General features: G+C 31.4%; 1 protein-coding gene across 1 annotated transcript; it reads right to left on the reverse strand.

Annotated features, from left to right (window-relative positions):
* Positions 1–699: 699 nt before the first annotated feature.
* Positions 700–8,796, reverse strand: LOC104250055 (serine carboxypeptidase-like 51). The gene is made up of 13 exons (XM_009806589.2): positions 8,568–8,796; positions 8,058–8,152; positions 7,813–7,920; positions 7,089–7,329; positions 6,380–6,423; positions 6,210–6,277; positions 5,995–6,100; positions 5,709–5,908; positions 5,539–5,608; positions 5,233–5,283; positions 4,979–5,031; positions 4,614–4,746; positions 700–1,030 (listed from the first exon to the last, which is right to left on the reverse strand). Exons 1-13 carry the CDS (start codon positions 8,713–8,715, stop codon positions 956–958), a joined length of 1,392 nt encoding a protein of 463 aa, XP_009804891.1. The 5' UTR covers positions 8,716–8,796; the 3' UTR covers positions 700–955.
* Positions 8,797–11,464: the final 2,668 nt, after the last annotated feature.

The following is an 11,464-nucleotide window of genomic DNA, read 5'->3' on the forward strand; positions in this document are numbered from 1 at the left end:
TGGATCTTGAACTTGATTCAAAATCTAGAAGTTTTAGCTCATTGGGTGAGAATTTTCCAAGATTATATAAGGAAACATGAACCCATTAATTAAGCCAATGTGAATTAGATATTTAGAGCGTGGATAATATAATACTCATTGGAATCCAACATAGGAAAACTCTAAAACAAGAGGACATGCTTGGCTTTGGTGCTATATGAAGAAATAATAGTTTATTCCTCAACCAAATAGGAGCTACTCTACAGCTAGATGTTACTATACGACATGTGGGACGCTGTTTTTAAAAAAACATAAAGATGAAAATGGACAATTTAGAACAAAGAATGAAACAAGATTAACTCACAAAATACGATCAACCGTGAAAATAGTCTACGAGGAATAAAGGAAATTACATTCTTTTCTTTTTTGGGTAAACTTTTCGAACCTATCGATCACCCATTTGGAGATCTCCTGCTCAACCAATTCGGCCACCCTTGCAGGTCGAACTTTGATTGTTAATTATAGAATTCTGTAATTTATTTTTTGAAGCAAAATTTTATTAAGTGTATTCCTAACGGTACTGACGTTTGTTTTCTTTCCTGTTTTTTCCAAAAAATTCTTTTGGAAAACCCCCCCTCTTAATCCAAAAATACCCTGAAACCATTAAGATTACTAAGATGAGCAAAAAAAGAATGCACATCGATTTGGTGAACCAACAGAGAAAGAAACGAAAGACCACTTGAAAATTAATTAGATGGAACTGTACAAATAATAATACTTTCTTGAAAGAAAAAGTAATCAATTTCTTAACACAAATTCAAGCCTATTCTCCTTTCTTTTCTTATTTGATTTTTTTTGTTACATCTCCCACCTATAAATTTTCTTCGGGTACACGTTATTGTTCACTTTTGATGGTTGGAATTGTTTGCTTTCGTAGAATTCTGGCCCCATTTTCTCTCCTGATTTTTGTCTAAATTCATTTTGAAACTGCTGGTGATTGCGCGATGCTGGCAACCATATCTAATGCCACACAAGGTTGATCAACTGGAACCTGCTTCCACATAAATAAATAAATAAAAATTATTTGTACATTTTTCTGTTATGGTATGGACGTAATACAATTAAGTGACTGCAATTTGAGAATATATATAAATTTATTCCATGCTGCTGGTAGATTAAAATCATAAATTGTCGAAGGAAAACTTTTTTTAAGAAAAAATGAGTATGCAAGCAACTTGCCTAACAGTTAATGAAGTGAGGTAAAAATTATAAAACTATTTTAATTTACTTGGTGAACAGAGCTACTCGAGAAAAGGTAACAGGGAGCAACACCTAGCTGGCTTTCTATTCTATGTAAATTCCTTAAAAAGAAAAAAAAAACTGTTACAATATTTGCCTCTCCCATTTATTTCCTATTTTTAATGTTAAATAAGTATAATACTAAGGGATGGAAAATTGCATCTTCCCTTTTCTTTTCTCTTCTCTTCGTTAATTTCTAAGTAATGATAATTTTCCAATATCAGACGTTTGACCAATCTAGATTATGGTGCTCAAGCAAGATGAAAGAAGAGAGACAAATGCATTAGGAAAAAAAAAAGAAATAAAGTAAACTTAGTTTGAATTGTGCGACTATTCAGAATAAAAATATTTGAATAATTTTAGTAGAAAAAAAAATATTGGTTTGAAATATGAAAAAAATAGATATAGTTATTTAAGATGTCAAGAAACGATGATGTTGAAGAATCCTATTGCTCTTTAGCCCGCAAGGCTTATAGCCTGTTTGGCCAAATTAGAGAAATCAACTTATTTTGAAAATTATTTTTATTTTGAAAAGTATTTTTTTTAAAAGTGTTTTTGAAAAAAGTACTTTTGGAGAGAAGTGGTTTGTGTTTGGCTAATCACTTTGAAAAACACTTTTCAGCAATAATTTGTGTTTGGCCAAGCTTTTCAGAAAGTGTTTTTAAGTATCAAATTACGAATAAGGACATGAATAGATTTACTTAATAATTAATATTATAAGTATTTAAATAATCTCAAAATTTTATTATTACAGAAAATAATTAAATCTTTTTATTTTATTTAAATAAAATAAGAAAATAAAATTAATAAGTACTTAATTCTTTTTATATAATTTAAATATATTAAAAATCATTCAACAAATATAAAAACATTCACCCCTAAAGTCACTATATATTAGAAAGCTATCCTAAAAATAAGAAGAAATACTTATACATTAATATCCTAAGTATTAGGTTTAACGGTTATTTTGGTATATATTATATTTTGTTAAGGTTATTTTGGTATATACTATATTTTGTTAAGGGTATTTTTGGTAAGAAGAAAAGTCAAAACTACTTCTGCTTCTGCTTTTGGGAAGAAGCTACTTTTTTATGGAGAAATTTTATTTTGTGTCTCATACAACTGATACTAATTGTATGAGGCTCATTTTTGTCTCACAAATTTGTGGACGTCAATCTTACACTTCTGGGTCCACAGAAATCTGGGTCCACAAAACTGTAAAACAAAAAACAGTCTCATACAACTAGTGAGCTTCTGCTTTTGGGAAGAAGCTACTTTTTTATGGAGAAATTTTATTTTGTGTCTCATACAACTGATACTAATTGTATGAGGCTCATTTTTGTCTCACAAATTTGTGGACGCCAATCTTACACTTCTGGGTCCACAGAAATCCGGGTCCACAAAACTGTGAAACAAAAAACAGTCTCATACAACTAGTGTCAGTTGTATGAGACACAAAATAAAATTTTCCTTTTTTATGCTTCTTTCCAAAAGCACTTTTTTCCCAAAAAAAACTTGGCCAAACACCTCAAGTTAGAAAAAAAAAAGTACTTTTGAAAAAAAAAAAAACACTTTTGGCCTCTTGAGAAGCTTGGCCAAATAGGCTATTAGTTCAAGTGACACAAGTTGAAAAATCGAGCCATATATATGAACCAGAGGCATAACATATGTGCACCATTATGTTAATTAAAAAGAGCATGGGAAATTAAGAATTTGTTTATTTATTAATTATAAAGAAATTAATTAAAAAAATTAGTATATGGGGATCGAACCCCAGACATGAGAAACAAAAGGCGCACTTATTAACCTGTGCACCAGAGGTGTCACTTGAGCATGGATGGACACAAATATATTTAGATACATAATTTAAGAAATTAATATTATTTTTACATAGCTTAGGAAGAAGAGCATGGATGATGTACCCCATGTTTGATTCAAAAGATATCGAAACCTTTTTGAACAAATCAATCAAAATTGAAGGGGTAAATCTTAGCTAAGTATAATAATCTCTAGATTGGAAGAGAGATAAGGGGAAGATGGATTATGAGATTTCTTTATCGATCTGAATAAGTAAAATCCTTTCAAGAACACTTCTAAGTAGAATTATAGCCGATATTCTCAATCCCCCCCCCCCCCCTTACAAAGTTATGGTTTATATATAGGGAGTGAGTCTCCTCTAAGCTGTAAAAGACAGATTATAAGGAATATTCTTAGTATCCCATAACGGGCCTATATTATTACAAGGGTCGTACAATCTTTTGTTTGTCTCAAGGTCGTCCTCTGCAAGACGTTAGGTTATGGGGAACTCGCCGTTTCGTCGTACTCGTCGATGGTTGTGGTTGTTCAAATTTGGACTCATACACCCCACATCTTCCATGTAAATCCGCCCCTTATGTAAACTAAGTCTAATATTTAAATGAAAAAGGATAGAAGACGAATTAATCAAATTTTCAAAGTTAGAGTTGATCCTAAGGGTTGGCCCGAAACAGATTTTTCTTCCCATGAAAAAGGAAAAAAGAAAAAAGAGAAATTTTGAGAATCATATTTCCACCCATGCGATTCACTCAGTTTTCTCAGCCTCACGGGTAAACCATACTAATTTCTGACACGCCAGTGCTTTAATTTTGGTGTCAGAAAATCTTATCAATTCCGTACACTAAGTCATGAGTAATTTACACTCTTTCTAGTTATGATAACATTATTAATTTGAACTCCCACCCCAAGTATTTGGCAGTCAGTTTGGTAGGGTTCAATAAGAATAGTGCTGAACATAATCTATTAGTAATAGGGAGATTAGTAATGTTAGGATTAGTTATGCTGAAATTATTTCTTATCGAGCATTTGGTTTGGTATATCAAAAATAACATGCATTGTACAATTTTTATAAAAAATTATTTGTTTACAAAAACACCTTCCACAATTGTTTGGAAAGGATTTGAAAAAGATTTTGAAAAGACAGTTTTATCTTTACACATGCTTATCCATGTATAAAAATCATGCTATTATTAATGCTATGTTTAAGAATAGTACTAAATATACAGACATATATATATATATATATAATTTTTTCTAATACATCTCAAATGATCCCGCAGGTACTTGAGATTCCAAGGGAACTTGTGATTCTATAATTCAATGTTGTGTGGTCACAAGATTGGTAGTAGTATGACAAGGACATTTCAAAAGATATTTACCATGGAACTACACTAAGCTTGTCACACACTAGTCATCTATGTGTAATATAAATTGAGATACGCGCAAGTTAATTCAAACAATATAATTATTAATAAAAATAAAAATAATCAAACATGTCATCAAGGGTAAGATTCACTTACAAAATGGCCAGCTCCAAGAATCCAGTAGAAATGCAGGTTCTTGTAAGACTTGGTGAAAGCCTTTGTATTTTTGTCACCCCCACAATAAATTGGACTTCTTTCCATTTTCAAAAAAGTTTTCAACCCTTCCCACCTGCCATTTTGGATTATCATTTATATGAAAATGACCATCCAAATAGATGGAAGTGGGAATAATTCATAGAAATAGACACAAAAAAGGGTCAGTTCTATATGATGTCACATTGTCATACTTTGTGAACTTAGATAAGACAGGTTGAAATAATTATTCAAAAGTTTTATGAAAAAACATAGAGGATGACATCTATAAATTTTTTTCACAAAATAATTAGAAAATTATTTCTTACTTTAGCTTCACAACCCATGCTTCTGTTCCCTTGGTTGCACAAATGAGATCAAGCTGCATGTTCAAAAAAAAAAAAGAGAAGAAGAATACGGAAAATATAAGTAATTAGAATCAATTAAAAAACTATAATTGAAATTTTAAAGTGTCTAATTATTTCCTGAATTTCACTTTTATCATGAAGAGAAAATAAAATAAATATGTAACAATCAAATGATATATGAAGAAAGGATGCATAGACTTGAGGAGGGACCCTACCTGCCCATTATATACGGTCACATTCACTCCTTTGGCCAATAATTCATCAACCTGCACATTACATAAAATGTGTTCAAATTTCCAAAGAAAATTAATGCACAAAAATTCAAATTGAAATGCTTAAATTCCTAAATTTTCTTTTATAAATTTTGATTCCCCTTCAAGGGCCTTTCCTCACACTTGGTACTTTATAATTGTATATAAGCAAAGTATTGAAAATTATATTTACTCTTTCTATTTCTAACGTGACAAAATATTAGGTTTTTGTATCAAAATATTGAGTTAATAGTACGAAAATCAAATAACCTCATCAATTCTTGGCTTCATAAAATCACCGTACATTGCATTAAAAACAGAATCAGACTGTCCTCCCCATCTGCAAATAAACACAGTACTTAGTTGTATTTTTTCTATTTTAAAAAAAGGAATAAAGATGGGAAATAAATATGGTATAATTTAAAAAAATAAAAGCTTACTGAACATTTTGTGGAATAATTTTCAATTTCTTTTTGACAGCACCATTCATTAAGCTGTCAAGATCAACATCACTACCAGGAGTAATCCTAGAAGATTGCAAATATCTTGAATATCTCTTCATTGAAATTCCTTGTGATAATTCAGAAGCTGTTAAAGATAAAGGGTCCATTCCTGAATCCAACATGAAATTGTAGAAATCCTGCAATTATTTAATAGTACGCGCTTAAGTTATATGCATTAACGCCGTAAAAATTATTTACATGATCAGGTAAAAAATCTTTATACCACGGAATTACTATTATCGCTTATGATGTTTTCCAGATCTCTCCATGAATTTGTTGCAGCTTCATATTGGCCATCATTAATTTGCTGCTTTATTTTTTGAGCTACACTGTATTTGGAATTAGGAATTTTTAGATATTTCGAACTGAAAATTCAAGGCAAAAACCAAAAGGAAATAATTGAGATTTTGCATAGTATAGTAGTAAAAAAATATTGACCTGTTTGATTTTTGTAGGCCGTTCCCATCAATTCTCGACACATCTTTCAGAAGAGGACCCCATGAAAACTGCATTTTCCAAAAAAATAAAGAGACATTCACTAGGTTTAAACTTCACTCTAAAGGAATGTAATAAAGATGAAAATGTAGCAATAAATTCAAGTTTCATACCACAAAATCTTCAGGTGAGATCCAACTATCACCCAATGCCACTCCTATTATTTATTACAAAAGCAGCAATATTCAATAGAGAGCCATATTATGATAATAAAATTATAAACAAATATGGTTTTAATATTTTTCTAGTAAATTTAAGATGACCCTTTTGGATTATTGTATTCTCCAAAAGATAAAGAGTTATATGCACTAACAATATAAAGATTAAAGGGCAGCCTGGTGCACTAAGCTCCAGCTATATGCGGGATCCGGGGAAGGGCCGAACCACAAAGGTCTATTGTACGCAGCTACCTTATCCTACATTTCTGCAAGAGGCTGTTTTCACGGCTTGAACCCGTGATCTCCTGGTCATATATGGCAGCAACTTTACCAGGTACGCCAAGGCTCCCCTTCTAACATATAAAGATTAACTTGTGATAACACATCAATTACCATTTTAATCAGATTATCAATTAATGAGTACTTATTATAGACATCTACCTATAATTCATATTGCTCGGACTCTCCGAAAATTTTGCCGGGTGCGTGTCGGAACCTCTAAAAATAATGTATTTTTGGAGGATCCGACATGGGTGCGACATCATTTTGGAAAGTCCCCGCAACATAGCCTGCAATTACTTTATAACTGACTTAGTTTTGTAAATATTTTACACTAAAAATACATAAAAACTTAAAATTCAATATAAAGTAAAGTAGTATATACCTCCAAGTTTGAGCTTTAATTTGCCAGATTCTATGGCTTTAAGGGCAGAAAGAGCAAGAGTAACAGCATATTTTCCTCCGTAGGACTCTGCTACTATATAGAGAGGGCTCTGTTGTAAGCTCTGATTTCTATTGAAAATTTCAATCAACAGTGTTGTCAAATCTGTTGCTGCCTCCACATCTGTCTTCACAAATAGCTTGTTGTCCTCCACAAAACTATATCCTGTTCCAACTGGATTATCCTACAATTGCCCCCAAAAAAAGAATATATATATAGTTTTTGTTTTTATTTTTCTTATATGTATATATTGTTCGAGCCAATAACAATTAGATCTTGTCTTGAAAAGAGGGCCGGTGATGAGTTCACACGTAACTAGTAGCTTTTGCTCTACTCTATATATATTAATAAATAAATATTTATACATTTTTTACCATAAGCCCAATTATTATTATAGTATTCACTTAAGAACTTCAAATCATGTATCATATTAGAACAACAATAAAAAATTTATTGTAATCCAAGTGAGGTTTGGAGAGTGTTGTTTCATTTGTTTGCACGCATATCTTACTCCTGCCTTGAAAATATAGAAAAATGAGATGAAATGTGTAACTAGCAACATCAGAAAACTGAAGTGAAGGAAACAATTATGGATCCATGTCTGCTTGAAAATTCCACAACCAATAAATGAAAAAAGCAAAAAGGCAGGAGTTTAAGTTGAACTTACTACAAAAAGAAGATCAGCTTTTCTCAACCAAGTTGAATTCCTAGGTTTCAGATTAGTGTTAAGTGGTCCAACTTCTTGAAAGTTTCCAATTCCAACTCCTGATGCTCCCTATACACATTAAAAATTCACAGCTTAAACCAATATTGAAACTAATTAATCAATCTGCTAAAAATGCAAGGCATTAACTGCAAATACTTTAATGAACAAAAGTACAAATACTAAACATTCTATAATGCAGCACTTACTGGTCCACCCTGTAACCATAGTATTATTGGCCATGGCTTATTTGGATCTTCAACTCTGTATGGACTTCTGTAATACCACCAGAACATGTGGGCTTCTGTTTTTTTTTTTTTTTTTAGAGTGTCACCAATATTCATAATTCCCAAAAAAATAAAAAAATCAAGATCATACAAGTTATGTTACTCGGACTCTCCAAAAATGATGCTGCCCCATGTCGGATCCATTTCCACTAAGGTGTTTAAATTTGAAAGAAGTGAAAAAATTCTGACGGAAAGTGTTCAATATATGTGATATATACCTCTAAAACCTAATATTTTACCTATATACGTAATCTTTTTGATGAAGAGTGGTTAGTTTGACCAAAACTTTAAGATATGTAGCTTCGCCCCAGATTGGATCCTCCAAAAATGCATTGCTTTCCAAAAAGCCGACATGCAACTGACGGTATTTTTAAAGAGTTCGAGCAACATAACATAAAAGCAAATTAAACCGAAAAAATTATAGTAACTTACTAGGTCTAACTTCAACATAACCCCATGATTCTGAAGCATCTTGATTTCTAGCAGCAATGGCTATTCCTATTCCTCCACTAAAAAGTGGAGCCAAAAACAAGAGAGGAACAGTAAGAGAAACAACAACAATGGACTTTTTCAATTCCATTTTCTTAAAAAATGGAAATCAGAAATAATAAAAAGAAGAAGCTGAGTGCCAGAGAATATAATTGAGAATGAAAAGCCTTTATAAGTCTTTATATACAAACTCAGTTTCTCTGTGTCTCTAACTGAAATAACACAAAAAGTGGCAGTAGTAAAGGGAAAAAGGGGGACTAAAAATTTGACTTTACAGAAAAGAGTTCAATTGTATAATAATCCAATAATGTAGTACTCTCTCCAGTCCAAAATAAGTGATTTTTTGGTTGTTTTCACACATATTAAGAAATTCACTTTTTAATATTAATTAGCAATGAAATTGATCATATTAACATTTACTATCTCTTCACATAAACACTCCTAACACATACTCCAACATTAATTATTCCAAGGGAAATATAAAAAAAATTAATTAATTCTTTCTTAAAATCTGAAAAAATCACTTATTTTTAACTACAAGAAAAAAAAAATCACTTATTTTGGACCAGAGAAAGTACTGTAGTAGTATTTATTTCATATATTTGTGATCTGTCCTTTTACTGTCCAATGAAATAATAAATAGTAATATTCTCAGGCTTTCATTAATTGGTGTTGGAATTTGATGTACAAAGCAACTGGCCATACGGTTCATAGGTCAATTTTATCCTATCTTTGTACGTCAATGTTTTTATGGAGTGAAGTGCAAGTTGATAGTCCTCTTTGTATTTTCATATTGTTTTTTTCAAGACAATTGTCAAAGGAAATTTCTTATCAGTATGGCCAACTTTTTGGAATATTGCCTTCGTCTAAAAATTTAAACTATTAAACAGATTAAACTTTTAATTATTATTTTTGATCTATTTTAATTGATTTTTTTGATTATTTTTTTACTTATATTAAGTAACTCACCTTTTAACATTAATAATGATAGACTATATTAAAATTAATTAAAGGAGACAGAAGGAAGTATTAATTAGCCCCACTTTGCAAGTCTAACCTTTTTCTTTTGAGCTAAATATGTTAGTAAATATATTATTTTTAATAGTAGGTGATTGTGAGACTTGAACCTAGGATCTTTACATATTTCGATTCCAGAATAATTTTCAGACATTGCAATTCAAAATTTATATTGCTTTCTATAAATGAGAGTTAGAATAGGAATGTATATATGCAAACCACACGAGAGATAAATAGGCACCAAAAGATAACAAATCAACAACTTTTCCTAATCTGATTCTAGAGTCAAGCGGTAATTGAGGAGTTAAAAATAAAATATATATTGATTGAGAAAATCTGGTATATGACAGCTCATAGGATGAGATTTGATAGCAAGTGATTTTTTCTAATGCAAGTCGTGAGTCTCGTTTGTCGGTTGAGTGTAATTTTTCCAACACGGATAAAGAGATAAATTCTCACAAAGAGAATTAAAGAATGATATTTGTGAATGAAAATAATTTGGAGTATTAGCCATTGCAAGATTGTAAAGGTTCTGTAAATGGAGAGACTGTGATCCGTCTCTTATTTTTCTTGTTTGGCTGAAAAAATTAGTAAGGTTCGGATCGTTTGGTTATCGGGATTAGAATCAAGATAACGATAAAAAATATTATGACTATATATTTATTCAATATTTGATTATGGTAATTAGCTAATATCAATATAAATATTCTACTTGATATTATTTATTTCATATATGAGATAATAATTTCAGAATAACTTTGTTAGCAACCAAGCAACGCCTGAGAGAATTTGTCCTCCCTAAAAGAAAACATAAATTACTTATTAGGTGGTTCTTGTTTTAGAATTTAAGGGCCGTTTGGTTAAATTGTGCGATAGATAAAAACACTCCGTGAGATTAGTTATTCCATCTTCTATATGGGATACCTAATATTATCTTTTTTTCTTTTTTGGTAATTAGTTTTTTATTACTATGAAAAATATTTACAAGTATAACAAAAAAACCCTATCTCTATCACCCCAGGTTTGGACATGCAGCCCCAAACCTAGGCACATCGAAACTAAGTAACACCAATTCTAAGTATAGACTAGCTAAGGATAGAAATTTAATTCTTCAAATCTTTTAGCTAGACTAGGACTCAAGCTTCCTCGACAATGGACCTCTTGAATTATCGTTTTAACCATCTCCTCGCTTCTCCTCTGCTGCCTGCGAAAAGTTCTCCAATTCCTTTCTTGCCATATATGGTATATAGTAGAGTACAAGTTAGGAGCATTCTGTATATTGCTGCTCATGATCACTGCTTACCTGCCGCATGTTTTGTAGCCCATTTTACTTCTTCATTCCACCCAGCCGCATCTCTATTGACACCAATCCAGTATCATAGTTTCCTCCATACTGTTGCTGAGTAGGTGCATCTGAAGAAAAGATGATCGTGGTCCTCTGTACCTCCTTCGTATAACGAACATGATGGATTGGCTAATATTCCCCAAGTAATAAGCATGTCTCGTGTGTATAATCTGCCCAGGATTGCTAGATAGAAGATAAAGATCCACTTAGGACTATTGTTGTTATTGCATATTAGTCTCCTCCATTCAGCTTTAGGAAACTCTCATCTGAGCTTATTATACATGTCTTTGATGGAGTAGCTCCTCACATTCATCACCTCCTCTACTCTTATATTTGCTTCATCTAGATACTCTCTTCTAAGCTTATTATACATGTCTATGATGGGATAGCTAATATTATAATTTTGATATAAAATTTATATTGGTATTAGCTAATATCCAACCAAATATGGAATAAATATAATCTCAAATTCTATCCT

Source organism: Nicotiana sylvestris, chromosome 11 (assembly GCF_000393655.2).
Source record: "Nicotiana sylvestris chromosome 11, ASM39365v2, whole genome shotgun sequence".
Taxonomy (NCBI): domain Eukaryota; kingdom Viridiplantae; phylum Streptophyta; class Magnoliopsida; order Solanales; family Solanaceae; genus Nicotiana; species Nicotiana sylvestris.

Bases quoted from the DNA above. Each gene is read 5' to 3' on its own strand.
- LOC104250055 (XM_009806589.2), bottom strand. From the start codon at position 8,715: ATGGAATTGAAAAAGTCCATTGTTGTTGTTTCTCTTACTGTTCCTCTC. The intron at 6,278-6,379 runs GTATGAAACTTG...TGGAAAATGCAG, and splicing joins TCTCACCTGAAGATTTTGTG to TTTTCATGGGGTCCTCTTCT. The intron at 1,031-4,613 runs GTAAGTGAATCT...ATGTGGAAGCAG, and splicing joins TTCTTGGAGCTGGCCATTTT to GTTCCAGTTGATCAACCTTG.